The sequence below is a fragment of the Callorhinus ursinus genome, unplaced genomic scaffold (assembly GCF_003265705.2).
Source record: "Callorhinus ursinus isolate GAN/ISIS: 27379988/994484 unplaced genomic scaffold, GSC_fseal_2.0 scaffold10, whole genome shotgun sequence".
Taxonomy (NCBI): Eukaryota; Metazoa; Chordata; class Mammalia; order Carnivora; family Otariidae; genus Callorhinus; species Callorhinus ursinus.
This window is the reverse complement of record NW_027397072.1, coordinates 39961753-39980477: the sequence shown is the minus strand read 5'-3', so window position 1 is coordinate 39980477 and position 18725 is coordinate 39961753. Positions and strand designations below refer to the sequence as shown.

Sequence of the window (18725 nt, the reverse complement as noted above, 5' to 3'; positions counted from 1 at the left end):
GGGGGGGGATGGGGTGACTGGGTGACAGGCATTAAGGAGGGCACTTGATGTAATGAGCACTGGGTGTTATACGCAACTGATGAATCACTCAATTCTACATCTGAAACTAATAATACACTACATATGTTAACTAAATTGAATTTTTTAAAAAATACTTTATTACTAAAAATGCTAACCATCATCTGAGCTTTGAGTTGTAATCACTAATCACGGATCACCATAACAAATATAATAATGAAATAGTTTGAAATTCTCTGAGAATTACCAAATGTGACACAGAGACATGAAGTAAACAAATGCTGCTGGAAAAATGGCACCAATAAATGCAATGAAAAATGAAAAAAGCATACAAAACTGCTTGAATGCAGGGTAGCCACAAACCTTCAAGGAGTAAAAAACACAGTATCTGTGAAGTACAATAAAGCAAAGCACAATAAAATGAGGTATCCTTCACAAACACAAATGCAAAAAAATTCTAAACAGGATGCCTGAGTGGCTCAACCACTTAAGCGGCTGCCTTAGGCTCAGGTCATGATCCTAAGGTCCTGGGATCAAGTCCCACATCAGGCTCCTTTCTCAGCAGGGAGCCTGCTTCTTCCTCTGCCTGCCATTCCCCCTGCTTGTGCTCACTCTCTCTGATTAATTAAAAAATTCTAAACAGAACTTGAGCAACTGAATTAAAAAATATATAGACAGGGTAATACCTCATGACAAGTAAGGGTTGTCCCAGAATGCAAGGTTGGGTTAACAACTAAAAACCAGTCAGGGGCGTCTGGGTGGCTCAGTCGGTTAAGCGTCTGCCTTTGGCTCAGGTCATGATCCCAGGGTGCTGGGATTGAGCCCCACATTGGGCTCCCTGCTCAGCGGGGAGTCTGCGTCTCCCTCTCCCTCTGTCCCTCCCCCCAGCCTGTGCACATGTTCACTCTCTCTCACCCTGTTCTCTCTCAAATAAATTTAAAAAATTTAAAAATTAAAAAAAATAAATAAAAGAAACAGGTTGCAGGTGTGCAGGCTTAAAGAACTGCTGAGCAGGAAGAGATCTTAGAGATCATCACCCCTAACCCTTTGTATTCTAGATGAATAAAGGAGACCCATGAAGCCAATATCACGCAGCTGATTAGGAGTTAGGCCTTATGGCTAAACCTGGAGACCCAGCCAACAATAGAAACACACACTCTACTGTACCTCATTATTTGATCGCCACATATACCATTATTTCATTACTTTGACAGGAAGCATAGCACGACGTCTTAGGAGTTAGGAATCCTGGGTTTGAATTCCAACTCTGTTTCCTATAGACTTGGGCATGTCATTTAAGTTCTATAAGGCCTCAGTATCCTCGTCTGCTAAATGGTGATAATAACGGTCTCTGCATCAGAGGTTGGTTGAGGATTAAATAAGGTAACAGATCAGTAAAGTACTTGGCCTCTCCCAATGAAAATATTATTACTACCACCACCACCAATACCACTGCTTCTTACCACCACATCTGCATTATGAGGACATCGAGGACACTGTGCAGTCCACTCTTAGTAGACACTCCCCTGAAATCACCCAGACCCCAGGAAAGAGAAAGTCATATAGATCACACAGGCATACCTCGGGTTCAGTTCCAGACCATCTGATGTGCCATTTCTCTACAGCTGGTCTGGACTCTCCTGGGAATGAAATCTTTTATACAAGTGGCCTGTTTCCCTTTTTTTTTTTAAAAATTCCCAATTACCTGCTTTCCTGTCCACAGTGGCAAGGGCTTCAGGATGGCAGGAGGAAAGAGCTTCACACGCCCCACTTTGTCTGTGAGTCCTCGGTATAGCAGCTCCATATATTGCTCCCGAGTGAAAAAGCAACCTCGAATGGTCATGTTTGCACCCGAAACCATATGATCTTGGATCAACCCTGCCAATGGTTGGCCATCCTACAAACCAGAAGAGGTAAGAAAGAAGGCAAATATGAAATCACATTCTAATTTCTAATCATCTGCTTGGAAGCCATGTACTAGTAACAGCCCTCCTCTCTACTCCTGGATGGTTCTGCCCATAGCCTCACTAGGCCCAGGCTTGGGCCTCCCATCTGGAGAGAAAACTGCCTCCCAAAACACATGACCTAGGCTTCCTGACCAGCCTCCACCTTTTACATGTGCCCACTGTTCGAGATCAAAACAGCTCCAACTCATCCAGTTCCCCAAGCCTTCTCTCTGTAATCCCATCTGGTTCTAGTTACTCCAGTGTATTTTTGGCATCTTTGCATAAATTTGGTCTAGCTACAGTTTGCTGTGTTCTTGGCTTTTATATTTTGGTTTTATGCTCTAGCATTTTTCACACATTTCTGGCCTGTTTTCCTCTAAATCAGTCATCCACTCAATAAATATTTATTGAGAGAATACTGTATGCCCAGACATTTGGGTTAGCCCTCCAATCTACTCTAGTGGACCAAACTGACATGATCCTTTATGGTGAGGAAGAACTAGACAGTCAACAAATGATTGGATGAATACATTATCACAAATAGTTTTAAATATCTTGGAGGAAAATAACAGATGGGTCATCATATAGATTAGAGGTGGGGGATGGTCAGAAAGGATCTTTCAGGGGTAGTATTACAGGGCCCTGAGTATACTGACTTAAGCATCAGCTCTCTAAGGGGTAGGGGGTCAGCCAGAGGAACCTCAAGAGGGTTGAGAGGGCCTTGCTGTGCATGACTATGGAAGAAAAGAATGCTCACTTACAAGTGTCTCTTCACAATGTAGCACGTGTTCATGGCGGGGCCTTTAATAGAAGCTGTTATCTACCAGATGCCCAAACAAGGGCTTTTATGTAAGTCCCAGTGTGTTCATCTCATTTGAAACTTTTCACAGACTGAGCCTTAGTCTCCTGCAACTTATCTGGAGGTCTGTGTTCATGGCAACATAAGGCACACTAACGTAAAAACAGCTATGCCCACTGACATGCTCTAAGAAACAGTGTTTGCAAACTTCTCAGTGTGTATGGGAACTTGAGAAAAATCTGTGCCTTGGATCTAAAGACTGTTATCATTTGATTACTTGTTAAATACTATCCAATATTATGGCCAGGTTTCATAACTAAGCTAAAGGAACTCACAAATGCAGCCATGGAGAAATGCCAGCAATTTAACCACACGTTCTAATTCAAAGGATAAAAAGGATGCTTGTCAAATAGTGGACATACTGTGGCAATGGGCTCTATATAAACTCAAAGACAATTAGTACAGATGGGCTGAATAGATAAGGCAAGGTCAGATGGTGCACACAGCCTCTCTTACAAAGGCTTTGAGTTAAGAACAAGAATAAAAAATTATACTCTGCATCTTGTTCCAAAGACAAGGTCTTATTTTGCTTGGGGGATGGAGAAACCAAACCAGTATTACGCATTTGCCTCATCCCACAGTCTTTGGGGGCAGATATAGATTTTTCCTTTTGTTTTTTCCTTTAAAGAACATAATTACAAGTTATGTGATCTATTCAGTGCCTTCCTTTCTCTCCATCCAGATTTTTCCATGACTAGAAAATTACCTTAATGGCTAAATTGCTTTCAATGCAATAATCATGAATCGTAGGGAGGAATGCTGATTAAAGCAATTTACTAAAGGCCTACTTACAATTCTGGATTTCCCAAATCCTGCTTAGGATCAGAAAGACCATCTCTCAATCGAAAACCCAGATAATTGTTAGCTATCCTATTCCACCTATTATCACAGCAAAATGACATTACAATTAATGCCTTTGGTCAGGATGCTTTGAGAATTAGGGTATTCTGTGACTTGAATTTTCTGGCTAAGTGGATAGAGTCAGAAGACTCTCAAACCTTGTTAAAAACTTTCCACAAGGCACTGGCCCTCGAATAATACAACAAACAGAAGAAAAAAATCCACAAAGAAACACATCAGTGAAAAGTTTAACTGTTTTCTTGGGAAAGAAAGAGCTGGTATCATTCACCTCCTATTTTAAGTAAGAAAATAACCTGCAACTCTACTAAACACATAAAAAATAAAATTAAATGTCCTTTAATAGGCTACTATGGTCAATCAAGGAACAGAACCTGGAAAACAGAAGAAATAGAAGGGAAATGGAAATAAGGAAAATAAAAATACACCAAGAAAAATTACCCCCTCTCTCCCAAAAAATGACTTTTCTAGTGTAACAAAGCCAGTTTCCTGTTCTCTTAGGACTTTACCACCAAAGTAGTTTAAGACATGATGCATTTTTACAACCATTAGCAAAAACAGACTCCATGTCTCGGCATTTACACTAAGGACTAAATGAAACTGATCAAGAATCAAAAGCTCTGTACCCTTAAGGAACTAGTGGAAAGTGAAGTGAACCCTCGGGTCATCCCCTAGAAGTTTCTTCCCCCTAAGAACTTAATTTATTGATGTAAGCTTATTTATCTGGGTTCTGCCTGTCTCCTGACCTAAAATCGGTGGGCATGTGAACACATGCTAAGGCACATCTGGCAGCCCTTTGAAGGACATGGTTGCATGAAGCCCTTGTATGACTTTATTCAATCAAAATGAAGTACGGAACATTCAAGTTCACTGGTCTGAGAACTTCAGAGCACCCCAACTCCCCATTCCAACTCCCCTCATGTCCAGCGGTCACTCTGCCAGCCACAAGTGAACCATCTGCTGCTCCCTGGTAGTGTCCCCTACGGTGAAATGTGACCCTGCCTCTAGAGTCACGGAGCCAGTTCAGTCTTGGGATCCGCTTCCTGCCACGTGGCCTTACCCAGCCCCAGCCTTGCCTGGTAAGTGAGGCTAATGACCCATGATGCTGAGCACATGGGCTTGGGAGTCAAAGGTGCTGGGTTCAAGTGCTGGCCTCGTCGCTGGCTGGCAAGTCACTTGTGTTTCCTCATCGGAAAAATGCACTTATCTCATAAGTTGTTGTGAGGCCTGAGAGAACGTCTGCAAACAGCTTAGAGCAGTGCCTGCTGTACGGGGGGCACTCAGTGGATGGTGCCCTTTACTGCTGCCTTAGCGACAGCCACAACTCTTAGTGACATGAAAAGGCAAAAAATCAATTTTCAAGTTAGTAAAATGATTATTCTAACTTCCAAGGGACCTCAGTGGGCCCTTAATCCCTCCTTCCTATTTTTCGCGCCTTCACTAATCCAGCGCTGGCTGAAGTGGGCAGAGAAGGGAACGAGAGTTAAACTCAAACAGCTGGGTCCAGCGTGAAGCCGCCAACAGCGCATCTGGTGTGAACAAGGCCGGGACGCTGGGTCCCCGGGCCCCTGGCCAGGGCCTGCTGCCCTAGGTGGCTGGGGACTGCTGGGAAGAGAAGTTCCTAGGCGGGGAGGGCACTGGCTGATGCCGGACATCTCCAAGCAGCCTCCTGTGCTCGCCTGCCTGCAGAAGTCCCATCTGCTCTGCAGAAGGGTGGCAAGAGCCACAGAGGTGGAAAGCAGCAGAGCCCTGAGGAGCTGGGGGCTCCCTGTAACTTCCTCCGCCTTCCCAGCGGTGTCCTGCTGCAAGTTACAGAGCTCTTTTGTCTTCTCCACGTGTAACCGTGGACACTGACGGCACCTGCTCCAAGGGCTTCGCAACGGTGAAAAGGGGAAGCCTCCCAAGTACTTTGCACAGGGTCTAGCATTGACGAAATGCTTGGAAAATGGCAGCCATAATTCCATGTTACTATTACTACTGGTTCTTTCACATCCCACCACAACCCCAGTGACTGACATATAATTGTGAATCACTGTGATGCAAACAGCTGATAATTTTAAAGGCCTCAGGCCTTAGGATGGGTAGTGAGGGGTAAGTGGCATCTGGAACATACTTGGTTTTTTTTTGTGCAGGCTGGCTCTATCCCTACTCTTGTTCCCATGAACACTCGTTGACTCAGGTCCTGCCACTTAATAGGATGGATCAGCTGGGAAAGGAAGCTGAATCCTTCCTCATGCACCCCACCGGGTAGCCATGACCACATGGGTCTTTTTTTTTTTTAATTTTTTATTGTTATGTTAATCACCATATATTACATCATTAGTTTTTGGTGCACATGGGTCTGCTTTTAAGGACCAACCTCAGAGTGAGAAGGAAGGGATTCAAAGAGGAGACACCTTTATAGGCTAGAGGGATCTCATTGTGGGCCCTCATGATTAAGTTGTCTCTTAAAACTCACACTTGTCAGAACTCAAAGGATCAAAGTCATCTGGGGGTCATAAGGACCGTCACAGTTGGGATGCTTATGCTTGCCGGTGGCTAATAAATTGTAGAATCCAAACATAAGTCCAGAAGAAAGACCTATTACACAGCTACTAGTTGCTACCCTCTAAGCAGCTAGAGGGCTGAAAGCCCCACCTGGAAGAAGCCAGAACCCTCTATTCCATGGGCCCCTGTCTTGGAGCTACCCACCGACCCCAGGAGCCGGCAAGAGCCCAGACCTGAAGTGCCAAGTTGTGCCAGTGATGACCACGGAACAGCCTCAAGGTCAGACCTACCTTGGGAACAAGGTACTGCTGATCTGTGCAGGCCAGGACACGGGCCTCGGCCCTGCCAAGTTCACTCTGGGGGAAGTGAGCATTCATCTCATCTCCATCAAAGTCCGCGTTATATGCCTTGCAGTTGGCATAGTGGAGCCGCAGGACTTTCTCTTCAGGCAGGATGCGGGCATGGTGTGCCTGGATAGAGGGTCTGTGCAGGGTGGGCTGTCGGTTCAGCAGGAGGATGTCCCCATTCTTCACATGCCGGCACACCTGGGGGCAGAGCAAAGAAAACTGGAGTCAAACCATAGAAATCTCTGAGAAGTAGCTATAAGCCCAGCATAGCCCTGACCCTGGCTCTGGGCTCAGAGATGCAAGCAATAGAGGAGGCTCCAGGCCCCTGTCCAGTAGTCTCTTTCTTCAGAGGGACATAACCTTTCTGGAGTCTTGGATTCCTCTGGCTATTGGTCTAGGGAAAGAAATGAACACATCTGAAGACAGCATATCTGCACGTAACTGTGAAACCCTTGGCTTGAAAGGGCCTGGCAGACCTCTGGAATCCCCCCTCCCACAGTCACATGTGAGTACACTATTCTAAACGTGAATCCCATGTTTTAGAACTACCTGACCCAACCTCAAATGGTAGAGCCAGGGAACACAGGGTCCTGACTCCTACTTCAATGCCTTCTGAAAACATTCTTTCACACTTAAAACATTAACAAGAAATTTAAATTGCCATAGTCTTTTGGGAAAGCAATCTGACAACAGATTTAAGAACATTTAAAACTCATTTCCTAAATAAATAAAAATACATTAAACCTTCAAAAAAAATAAAGTAAATGATAAAGTAAAAAAAAAGAACAAAACTCATTTCCTTTTGGCATTTCACAAGGAAAAAAGTACCAATGTAAGGTTACATAAACATGTATGTTTAAGCAGCAGTGTTTGCAGTGGAAAAACCTGGAATAACTTGGGCTGCCCCACAGAAGCGGCATGGGTATATCAACCATGGTATACACCATGGAATATTATGCAATGATGAAAATAGCTGAGTTAAATCTATACTAGTCCTGAAGTGATGGCAACAACGTATTCCAGTAAAAAAAACAAACAAAAAAATCCACGTGCCATCTAAGGTGACAGGAGGAGGCAACTGAAAAGCCGACACAATTCTCTATGTATTTATATACATGAGGGAAAAGGCTCCTTGGATCCTTACCAAGCTGTGACCATGGACTTCACAAGGGCAAGGGCACGTGGGGAAGAAGTAAGGCACAGAGTACCTACCACCTTTACCTCCACCCACCTTAGTAGTGTTCCTGTGACAAGGAGCATGTATTACTTCCATACTTTTTTTTTTTTTTAAGAGATATTCAACCATTTTTAAGGAAAGCAAGAACCACTGCACAAGTGATATGCTCATTGTAGGGGGGGAAATTAGAAAATACAGACAAACTTAGAGAACAGAACAAAAACCACAAGTAATTTTACTCTTTGAGGATGGCCAGCATTCACACTTTCTCCCCTCATAGATATGCCACCGGTCATGTCCTCCAGACAGAACACCACTTCCCACAAAGCTAACTTCAGTGGAAGGCTCATTAAGCCTCATGCTGCCCTTCAACTCCCCTTGAATCAACTACTGGGCTTCCTAAATGGTGAACATGAACGCTATTTTAAAAAGCGAACACATGAAGGCCACTGCTGCCCCAACCATTCTGCAGGCCCCCTGAGGAGCCCAGAGCAGTTACGGGGACTGGGTCAGACCCCTCCCACCCAAGTTCCCCCAAATCACAGCAGACAACAGGTTGGGCGTAACAAATTACTCCAAGTCTAGTCTCTTTTTGTGTTGCCCATATTTATGAAGCTGAACCAGAAAGGTGGCTACTAAGAGGCTAGAAGTGAACAAAAGATCCTCCCCATCCTTCCCCGCACCACCCCCCCAACACACAAATTTTCAGCTGAGCTGAAGGTTTCCTCCAGGTCAGGGAAGCAGGGAGCAAAACTCTGAAATTCTAAAAGGCAGCCCTAAAAGCACTTAGCAATGAGGCAGTCTTTCTGCTCCCCAAGGAGTTCAAACCTTCCCCTCTCTGCTCCCACATCCATGTTTCCAAGGAGACCCGAACCTCCTGCAGATTCCCATGAGGGTCTGCCCAGGGCACGTCACAGAGCCTGAGGTGACTTTCAAGGTCTTATTTCTTTAGCCTCTCCAGGGAGAAACTGCCCAGACCTGTGGCCCAGGCCCAAAACCCCAGGATGGGCCTTGGATTTGAGTCTTGTAAATTCAAGACCTCCGCCAGCATAAGCAAACCCCACAGCTGGGAAGGCACACAGGCCAGTCTGACAGGGAGCAGCCAATCCAAACAGAAGCCCCGGAGCACAGGGAGCTCCCCTCGCCAACCCAAACCTGAGGCCCTTCCTTTCTCTTGTCCCTAAATAAATACTGCAGTGAAAATTAGCATGCCCCGGTGCCCGAGTCAGAGTTTTGAGAGGCACACTCAGAGCCAAGGAGTGGCTTCTGGCAGGCTGCTGCACTGGGAAATGAGGCTCAGTCGTCCTGGCCACCTCGTCCTGATTTACAAGGCCCAGAGGAAGGGACAGAGGTTTCACACCTCCCAGGGGAAACGGGTCCTGTCAGTCATCCCTTCCCTTCTCACCTAACCTGCGATGCGTCCTTCCAGGGACCCGGCTCTCTCCTTCCCGCTCATGTCCCCCAGCCCTCCAGCCGGTCCCGATCTACATGCAACACATTAACCAAGGTCTTTTAAAAATACAAATAAATCAGAAGTACATGTACATGTGATTATATAAACACTGTGTATAATGTTATTAAGATTTTGGAAAATAAAAGTAATCACCCTTAGTCCCCAGGTCCTGATGTAAGAACCGCTCTTCCTTCCTGAAGTCCCTTCCTGTCTCTGCCCCTGGATTATCAGGTCTAATGTGGCCCTCTGAGCTCAGAGCCTCCCGCACCTCAGCCTGGACCCATCTACTCCACAGGGGTTTCCTGAGCACCTCCACACTGGGAGCTGAGGAGAGAGTGGTGAGCAGAAGAGCCTGCCCGCACCCTCATGGCATTTAGGAACTGGAGGGAGGACGAATGTTGTCACGCATGGTGACAACACAACGCAGTGAGAACAACAAGGGCGGGGGGAGAAGGCTGAGGGTGTGGTGGGAACACAATGGGGGGCAGACCTCATACAAGTTTCGAGAGCGGCAAACTACAGCACACAAGTGGGACACCTGCTTTTGTAAACAGTCTTCTGGAACATGGCCAGGCCCATTCACTTGTGCGCTGCCCATGGCGACTCTGACACTACAGAGGGAGGCTTGACCAGCTGCAGCAGAGCCTAAAACATTTACTGCCTGGTCCTCCGCTGGAAAAGTTTACAGACCCCTGCCCTAGAGGATGAGGGCTTGGCTGAGACCTGAAGGACTAGCAAGAGCTGGCTAGGGAGTCGAGGCGAGGGCAAAGTGATGCAGGCGGGGACACAAGTGCACACGTGCAAGGCCCCAACGAGGGCCAGCTGGAGTGTGGGGGGTGAGCTGAGAGGTGAAGCTGAAGGAGAAAGCAGGGACAGTGTGCCCAGGACTGGAACTTAAGCTGGGAGACCAGCGACCAGGCCAACCGCATTCAACCTCGCCGCTGCTTGGAACTCACGTCAGTCACTTCCCAGGAACTGAGCGCTAAGTGGCAGCAGGCCAACCTTCCTTCTCCGAAGCCCTGAACCTCCACTCACCTCCAACCCTACAGACGTGACTACAAGGCCATGTGAAACTCTCCGTGCATTGGCCTCATGCTCACATCCCAGTCACATCAGAAAACCGGTACCCTTCTGCTTTTCTTTCAAACGCCCTTAGCCCCTGGCTCCGCTGCCTCACGAGAGCTCCGGGACCTGGCTCCTCCCACTGTTCAAACCGCTCTCCTGTGTCACAAGTGACCTTCTCTTGGACAAATCAGATGCGCCTTCCAGTGGTTTCCTCACCCTTCTCAAACTTCACATTTAACTTCATGAGCATCTAACAAGGGCCCCTGGGAGAGCTGACGATACCCAGGGACTGGTTTTGACCTGGAAGAGCCCCACAACCACATGTGGGAAACAGATGCAGATGTCAAATGAGGTGGCCTAGCCCCCCACTCTCCTCCCTCAGCTTCCTCGGTCCTCCCTGCCTTCCTCCTGCTCCGCCATTTCAGCCCCAACGAGCCCCCCATTTTCTCTCCATTGTACTTTGTGTTCAGAGTTTAACCCTCTGAAAATCTCATTTCCTAACTCTACGGCCCTTAATTTAAGTCCCGCACACCCACACTTCATAGAAGATGGGCCTTTAGACTCCCCACCATCACCTCACTTTACAGGGGCCGCATGCGTCTCCTTCCAGGGCACTCCCCACTCTCCTGCTTCGTTCTCACCTCTTGTGTCTTCCACAGCCCTGACCCCCAGACTCTCTAAGTCTCTCCTGGCTCTCTCTCTCTGAAACATGCCTGCCATAACCTTCCCTTCCCTGCAGCCCTGAGGCTGGCTGTCACCTGCCTCCTGGTGACTCCAAGCCCTCCCTGCCCTCCCACCATGCACATTCCTCTCAGCATCAAGCACATAGCCACAGGCCTCCACTGCTAATTCCCTACGGTGTCCGCCACACCACTGAGCTGTGGGGCCACGCAGTCCCTGCCCCCACCACACCATAAACTCCAGAGTAGTGGGACCTTGTCTGTGGTGACTGGCAAAGTGCGGCAGTTGGAGGGAGCAGTGGGTCCTCCATACCGCCTGACCCCACTCTCCCCTCCTCTCAACTTGTCTGACTGGGAGACTCTTCGGTACGTTTGGCTTGAGTTAATATGAAGATTACTTCATGTTTGTCTTGCTTCACCCTAAGTTATGTGACCTATGCCTTGAGTTCTCCTGCATCTCTCACAAAGTTCCTACCAAGACACCAGGCCGTTGAGAAAGGCAGAATGATCCCGTAAGCCTGATCGTAAACCTTACTTAACACACTGGAAAAGAACAAAGCAGGTGACCTGATCTGTCTGCCCGCGTCTCCCACCACCAAAGCAGAACATGGGCAGCGTGCTGCTGCTCTGCCTTGGCAAAGCTACGAGACAGAAGCAGTGAGACGGCACGCTGTGGGGAAGAACCAACAGTACCATAACCAGGCCAGAGTGCTTCCCTAACCCTTTCTGTTCCTCCTCTGAAGTTCCTTCAAGGCTAAGGGAGACTCTGTAGAGTTCAAACTCATTATGAAAGAGGAACTTGATTGGCCACTGGGCGTGCCTGAGTCAGAACGCAAGGAGAGGTCTAACAAACATGCAGAGGAGACGTGGTGAGGAAACGCACTCAGCAGCCCCTGATGCTGCACACTCACCCACCAACTAAACCCAGATAAAAACCCATTCCCTCTCAACAGCCGCCGCTAATGCCTGGCTAACGGTCATCTGTCATGCTCCCCCCAGTATAAATGGCTAGTTTTAACAGGACACAAATGAGGTTACCCACTGATTTCACACCCCCAGCTAATCAATCATGTACTCTTTCCAGTGGAACCCAGATACGCCTTAGGATCCCTTAACACTGTACCATGGGCAGCCATCAGCAATCGCCAGAAAACGAGGCAAAGGATGAAATCCATGGGTTATCAGTTATCACAGATACATCACACGGGACATTTCCTTCCTTCAGGGCAGCTCTCAAATGCCAGCATGTAGAGAAATCCTCTAAAGCGCTTGTTAAAACACAGATTCCTGGACCCCATTCCCAGAGATTCTAATCCATTTGGTGGGGGATGGGGAGGAGAGAGTGAATGTGCATTTCTCACAAGCTCTAGGGATGCTACCGCTGATGGTGCTCTGAGGACCACCCTTTGAGTCGCCCTGCGTAAGGACCGCAAATTTGCCTGCCCCAGGACCACAACTGAGTTATTACTAGAGAGCATTTCTCAAGACTTGGATGGGTGCCCGACACTGTGCTGGATGACATGGAACAGCCAAGTGAAGCTTTAATCATGGGGTCAAGATCCTAGGAACTCCAGCTCCAGCTGGGGAGGTAAAGCAAGCACCATGAAGCCCCTAAGGAACACCCACATATGGGGGAATCTTCATCCTGGGGAGGCAGAACAGCTCATAGATTCCTGTGTCAGCACTCATGACTTGCAGTCACAGGGGAGCCCCTGATCAAATCGGCCCACTACTCACAATTTTTGTCCCCTGGGGCTTAGGTGCCCCCGTGGCTGGTGTCAGGAGCTGTTTGGCTACAGCTTCCCGCTGGGTCAGGTCGACGGCACTCAGGGCTGTGCGGCTGCCATCCTCATTGATGACCATGGAGGCTCCCGGGTGCACATTGGGGCCATTGATGACTGCTTGCCTCAGTTCCTGAACATTCCAGGGGGTGACTGGCTGAGGGTAGGTCAGTTTTGTGGCAAACACCTGGAAATGGAATGAATATGAAAACTCAGGGTAGGCAGAAAAGATGATACGGATTCAAAATCTGACTCAATAGGCTGTGCAACTTCTTCCCCAAGACACGGAGGTGCTATCTTTGCCACAAAGGTCCTTCAGGGAGTAAGCAACATCCTGTCTTCTCCATAGAGCCATTTTTCTAGACTTGAGGCCTCAAGGGAACAGAGAATGGGCTTCCTTTCCTAGCACTCTGTCTGAAGAGAGTAACTGGAGTGTTGCAGTTTACACATTACAATTTTGGTAACTCATTCTAAAACTTCATCATTTCCTCACCCACCAATCAATTCATACTCCCCAAAGGGAACACAGAATGGGACACTAGGTTGAGAGAGGGGGCAAAAACCTGCCCTCAAGTACCAACCACAGCCCTCTCCACTCTCGCAGACATCACCAAGTGAACGTGGCCCCTGCCCCGAGCCCAGACATGGCATCGGAGCCTCTACCCGGCAGTTTTGGCTGCCACTACGATCAAGGCGGCACTTGAGATGAAACCGATTTGGTCTCCGGATACACAAGAAAATGCAGGGTTCCACTTAACGCTAGACCTGCAAGGTACTCCAAGAAAAACGAGTTTCCTGGTTAAGTGAGTTTCTAAGCTGCCGAATATCATAAACCCTCTGATGCTTCCAAATGCACTTCACTACTCTTCACTGTCTCTGAGGAGTCTTACGTAAAGAACCTGGTTGGATTTTGTCCAGGTTCCTTGTCCAGGTCTCTGCTTGGATGACACTGCGAAAGGCCTTACCTGCCACCCCAGCCAGCACTCCCTTTCCCCATCGCCTGCCCTACTTTTGCCAATGCACTGACCACTGCCTGACAAGAGTGTTTATGCTCCTATGTATTTGTTTATTCGTCTCCACCACTGGAATGTAAGCTTCTCGGGGGACACTCTAGTCTGTCTGGTTCACTGCTAATCTCTAGCTTACTCCCCAAACCTACTTTAGCACCTCTGCTCCCATAACACCTCTCCACGGTGCTCTACGCGAAGTGTGTGCCATGAGGCACCAAGAGGTAGTCTCTCACACAGTCAGCTCCTCACATCCATCCTGTGAGTAACACCGCCCAGCCACCATGGCCCTGAGACCTGGAACAGGCTAGAGGTGGGCAGAGGAGTAACTTCAGAGTCCCTCCTTAGGACCAGACATTATGGAATGAAACTAGATCCAAGAAAGGGAGGCCCAGGACCCCTGAAGGTAGAAAGAGGAGGCAGCACTAAAGGTCCCTCCCAAAGCTGGGATGCTTTAAGGCATTGTGAGGCCAAAGCCTACCGGGACAGCCCAGGTCTTCAGTCCAGAAACAGCAATGAACAGCAGTAAATGGGCCTCTCCTCCCAGGACCTCCGACTCAGGACGGTCACCACTGGGCTTCACAAGGCCTTTCTCTGCCACCTGGCCCAGCTTCTGGATGGAAAGACCTATGGTTCTAGGAGGCAGTGGGCACAGGACTAAGGCTTTCTCTGACTCCTGTCCTCTGACACGTGTGCCCTTACCCAGGGAGCCAAGTGTGCCCCAGAGGGACGAGGCAGCGGGCACGCAGGAGGCCATCAGAACACTTGAGCTGCGCTCATCACCAGCACTCCCCCGAGAGCAGCAGAGGGGGCAGCGTATGAGAAAATGAGACTCTCCACAAAGGGAATTAAACCATCTTCATATTACTGACCTCAAGGCCCATTAAGGAGGGAGCCGATTAAAGCGCTGCTAATGAGCACCACAACTTGAACGGGTGGGGGAGTGAGAGGAGGCCGGCTCCCAGAGGAAACACTAATGGGTGGATGGGGCAAACCGCTTACCCCGGAGGAACTGGGAGGACGGATGACACACATACAGCCCTCTCTGGGGGTGCTCTCTTCCCTTCCTGTGTCTGGCAACTAAGGGTACACATTCCTGACTCCTAATGCCAGGCAAGTGCATGAGGCGCAAATCCCCTTTTCCCTCTTCCTCATCTCTGTCATGTGCTCAATTTGACCAGGAAGGTTTAGACTAGGCTCTGAGAGGCAGGGGGGAAGACATGCAGGCGGGGATGTGGAACGCCCTGCAGGCGGCTCCCTGCTTGCCCAGCAAGTGGGTCTTCCTTGTAGGTAGGTGTTTGGAGACCTGGCGAGGAGTGAAAGCAACTCCATCACACAGCCTCATGCTCCCTCCAAACAGCCTGTTCAGGAAGAAGCATAAGCTGTCCCCACCCAAGCCACCACAGTCGGCTGTACACCTTCTCCCCAGCCCTGGACGTTCCCATCTGCCACCCAACAGTAGCCGGTGAGGCCCCTCCACACACACCATGGGAATTCCAATTTCGTTGGTGTTAATGTACATATCTGGGCAGATGACCGAACGGGCCGCATAGTCCACTCGCTTGCCCATCATGTGTTTTCGGAATAAGCCATCCTTCTTCTCCAGGATCTTTATGCAGGAAAAAGTCCACAGAAAGGAATCATTAGGAAAAAAAAGTCAAATATACTTATTATTTGTTTCAATACAAGTACGCTTATTATTTAATCCCTTCAGCTAGCAACAGGGATCGAACTTCCTGCTCACCTGTCTAATGCCAGGGTACTTTTCCATCATTAATTTGTCCATCTCACTATCAAACACAATATTGACGTGGCTCTGAAGACGAATCCAAATGTTGTAAAGTTTGTCTGTGAGGGACTGGCCTGGAAGCATACTCAAAAAGGATCGGTCCAGAACAACTGAAGAGTCTTTTTCCTGGCAAGACACAACCAAGAAAACAGGCATGATGGAAAAACCTCAAAAGGTCAGGTTTGGTTTTATTTTTCTTTCTTCCTCTCGCTCCGACACATGATGAGCTCTGGAGTCTACTTTTATGTCTTTTGAATGCGACAGATCAGTGGCAAAAGTGCTAATAAATCAATCTTCTCAGTTTGTATCAACAAAACATCAGCCCCATTATACATTTACCAGCCTTTTTCTGAGAGTAAAATGAACTCAAGTTTCTTTCTTTTCTTTTTTTTTAAAGACCAACACACATTTACTACCTCACACTTTCTATAAATCAAGAATCTGGGTACATACAGCTCAAGTGGGTTCTCTACTTCAGTCTCTCCTAGGCTGTAATAGAGTCAGCCCGAGCCAGGGTCTCATCTGAAGGTTCAACTGGGGAAGAATCCATCTCTAAGCTCACATGGTTGTTGGCAGGGTGCAATTCCCCTAGGGCTGCTAGACTGGAGGCCTCAAGTCGCCCAGAGGCCACCTGCAATTATGTGTCTCGTGGGCTTCTCCAACATGGTAGCTTATTTCATTGAAACGTGTAAGCCCAGAAAGTAATGGAAGGGTCAGCTAGCAGCAGCTGCTGAGTCCCTTACTATCTAATTCTTCATGCTACCCTAGAAATTCTTCCCCCAATTATACTCTTCATAAAGCTGTTATCCCACCAAATAACTGATTCTCACATGCAATTTTACCTTTATTTATGGTTTTGGAAAAAATCCAAAGCACTTATGAAAACACAAGTAAAATAATTTCTCAAAGGGAAAAACATTGGCCATACTATTTTCTGTGTTATCAATTAAAATGTTGGTCCCCAATTGAAATGTCAAGGGACTGGCTGAAATCCAAGCCTCACTGGAATATTTAACCAATCCTTTTTAATACTTCTGTCCCTGACTCTGCCTCCTTCTCTTCTCTCCCTACCTGCGTAGGAGACAGGCTCTTAACCTGCCTTATAGCACCACCTATTGACACTCTCTGGCCACCTACTAGCCTCATCTATCTGCCTGGCTATGACACAGGAGCTAGACAGATGTCCCCCAGTGTGAGATGAGAGAAGAGACCTGTCAGTGTGTTGGGAGAGGTATGGGGGAGGGGTGAAGATCTAGTAAATAAGAATGCCATGAAAACCATTAGTGAAGCGGGTTTGTCCTCAACCCTGAGAAATAGAGGAGTCTTCTTTACTTATAGGGAGGCCAGATGTATTTTCTCTCTCGCGGAGGGAGCCTCATAGGGAGAGACCGTCACCTATACGACAACAGGGGCCTTGTCAACCTAACTCACTGCCTAACATTACCTGGCTCAGGACTATGTGATTACCCTTATAATGAGACCTGTGAGAGGGCTGCCATATGAATGGAATGTGGGGAGCATATGGGGAAAGAAATAAGAATGGGTCCTGTTAATCACAAAGAAAGAAGGCACTGTGACTTCAGGTAGCAAGGACCTTAAGAATCAGAGGATACTGTTTATTTCTGCAGACTCTTAGTTTTTCTTTCTTTTCTTTTTTTTTTTTTTTTAACAAATGGCTGCTCTATTTTCAAGGAGCATCAAAATAAAAGTTCTCAGCCCTGCTCATGGGTCCTGGCTATCCTATGGCCTTCCCGCCAAACTGGAGCAGGGCCTGCAGATGGCATATTTCTCTTAGACTGAAGGTTTCTGAAAGCATACTACCCTGACAGATCAGAAGACTTCGGCGAAACCGAAGACAGTGCAGGGCAGAGTACGGGTAACCCACAGCGCAAGTGGCCAGGCAGACGTGGCGCCACCTAGTGATGGGCCTGGCTCCCAGCTGAACTGCTGCCGGCAGCTGGAAGGGAGCCCGGGAGCCCCATCCACTGACACAGCCCTTCCTGCTTCCATCCAGGAAGCATCTCAAAGCTGGAAAGGACCTCAGTGATTTCAGCAACTTCTCTGAGTGCCTGATTCATCTTTATACCCACTGAAGACCTGGCACACTGAAGTAGCTCGGAAAGTCGGCTGAAACGGGAAAACTGAATCCCACGCTATCATCTACTGATGAGGAAACGGAGGCCTCAAACATGACAGTCCTATTCTGGGAAATTCCTAGAATCGACAATGGTGCCCTCCTGAACCCAATGCTAGAGGTCTCAATGAGCCAAAAACAAAGCTGGATGACTCAGGCTCTGGTACTGTAACCCAAAAGGGACATTCTTAGAGCCCACAGGAAGCAGACTCTTCTTTCTAGAGCTGCCAGTCACTGCCGGTGAAGGCAGATGGCCCAGAAAGCCTATATGTAAAATCTTACCACCAACCATACACATTTTACAGTGGAGACGGGCCCACAAAATCAAAGCAACTCAGCAGAGGTCACTGGGGCAAGACCTAGATCTTTCTATGCTCGTATCATGTTTTCCCCCAACATTACTTAGGTTTCCCCAAATGACGGCTTGCACACAACTGTACAGAATTCCCAACCAGCAGCTCCCTGCACCTCCAGCGTTCTGCATCTGCACTGCAGGCCTTAGAACTAAGCAGACAGGCTGATGACATCAGCCCCAAGGCAGCCCTGACCTCATCCTTGGCAGGTGCTGCCACCTCACATGGCAGCTCCTGTTCCTGGGCCATCAATGCCAGAAGTTTTCGGATCAGAACCATGTCCTTCATGACAGCCTGCAAGTTCACCGTCTGGCCATTGGTAAACATCTGGTCCCCCAGCCGATTGACAGGGCGATACCTGTAGGGGGACACATGGAATCAGGGACCGTTGAGCATGAGAGAAGGGTCATATTCTTCAGCCTCTTGCCCATCCCTGCTATAAGCAACTCACAACCCACCACACCCGGAAACCAGCCAACATTCCTACCGCAGTCAGGACGAACACTCCCAGCCACCTGCAACCTGGGTGTGGAAAAGCTGCTTTGCTTCTTAGTGTGCTAGGCCCTCAAGCCTCTCCCAGAGGTCATTATTCCATCGCTCAATAAGCCTTTTTTGGCAAAATAAAGCTAATTAAAGGGCATTACCTTGAGGGTGGCACCACCAGGAAATCCAAAAAGAACATACTGGGATTAAATCTAGACTCCATGTCGACATTTTCCAGTCCCGAAAAAAGGTAATTCAGAAAGAATCCTGCATTTGAAATAAGCCAAA

The 18725-nt window shown here is 48.0% G+C and overlaps 1 protein-coding gene across 1 annotated transcript in view; it reads right to left on the bottom strand.

Annotated features, from left to right (window-relative positions):
- Nucleotides 1-18725, bottom strand: part of POLR1A (RNA polymerase I subunit A) — a 75177-nt gene that overhangs the window by 41049 nt on the left and 15403 nt on the right. The window contains exons 8-14 of the mRNA XM_025868244.2: nucleotides 18599-18704; nucleotides 18150-18312; nucleotides 15423-15593; nucleotides 15165-15287; nucleotides 12628-12858; nucleotides 6459-6713; nucleotides 1724-1915 (exon numbers count right to left, since the gene is read on the bottom strand). Of these exons, the coding sequence (XP_025724029.1) occupies nucleotides 1724-1915; nucleotides 6459-6713; nucleotides 12628-12858; nucleotides 15165-15287; nucleotides 15423-15593; nucleotides 18150-18312; nucleotides 18599-18704 (1241 nt within the window). The remainder of the gene's footprint in view (nucleotides 1-1723; nucleotides 1916-6458; nucleotides 6714-12627; nucleotides 12859-15164; nucleotides 15288-15422; nucleotides 15594-18149; nucleotides 18313-18598; nucleotides 18705-18725) is intronic.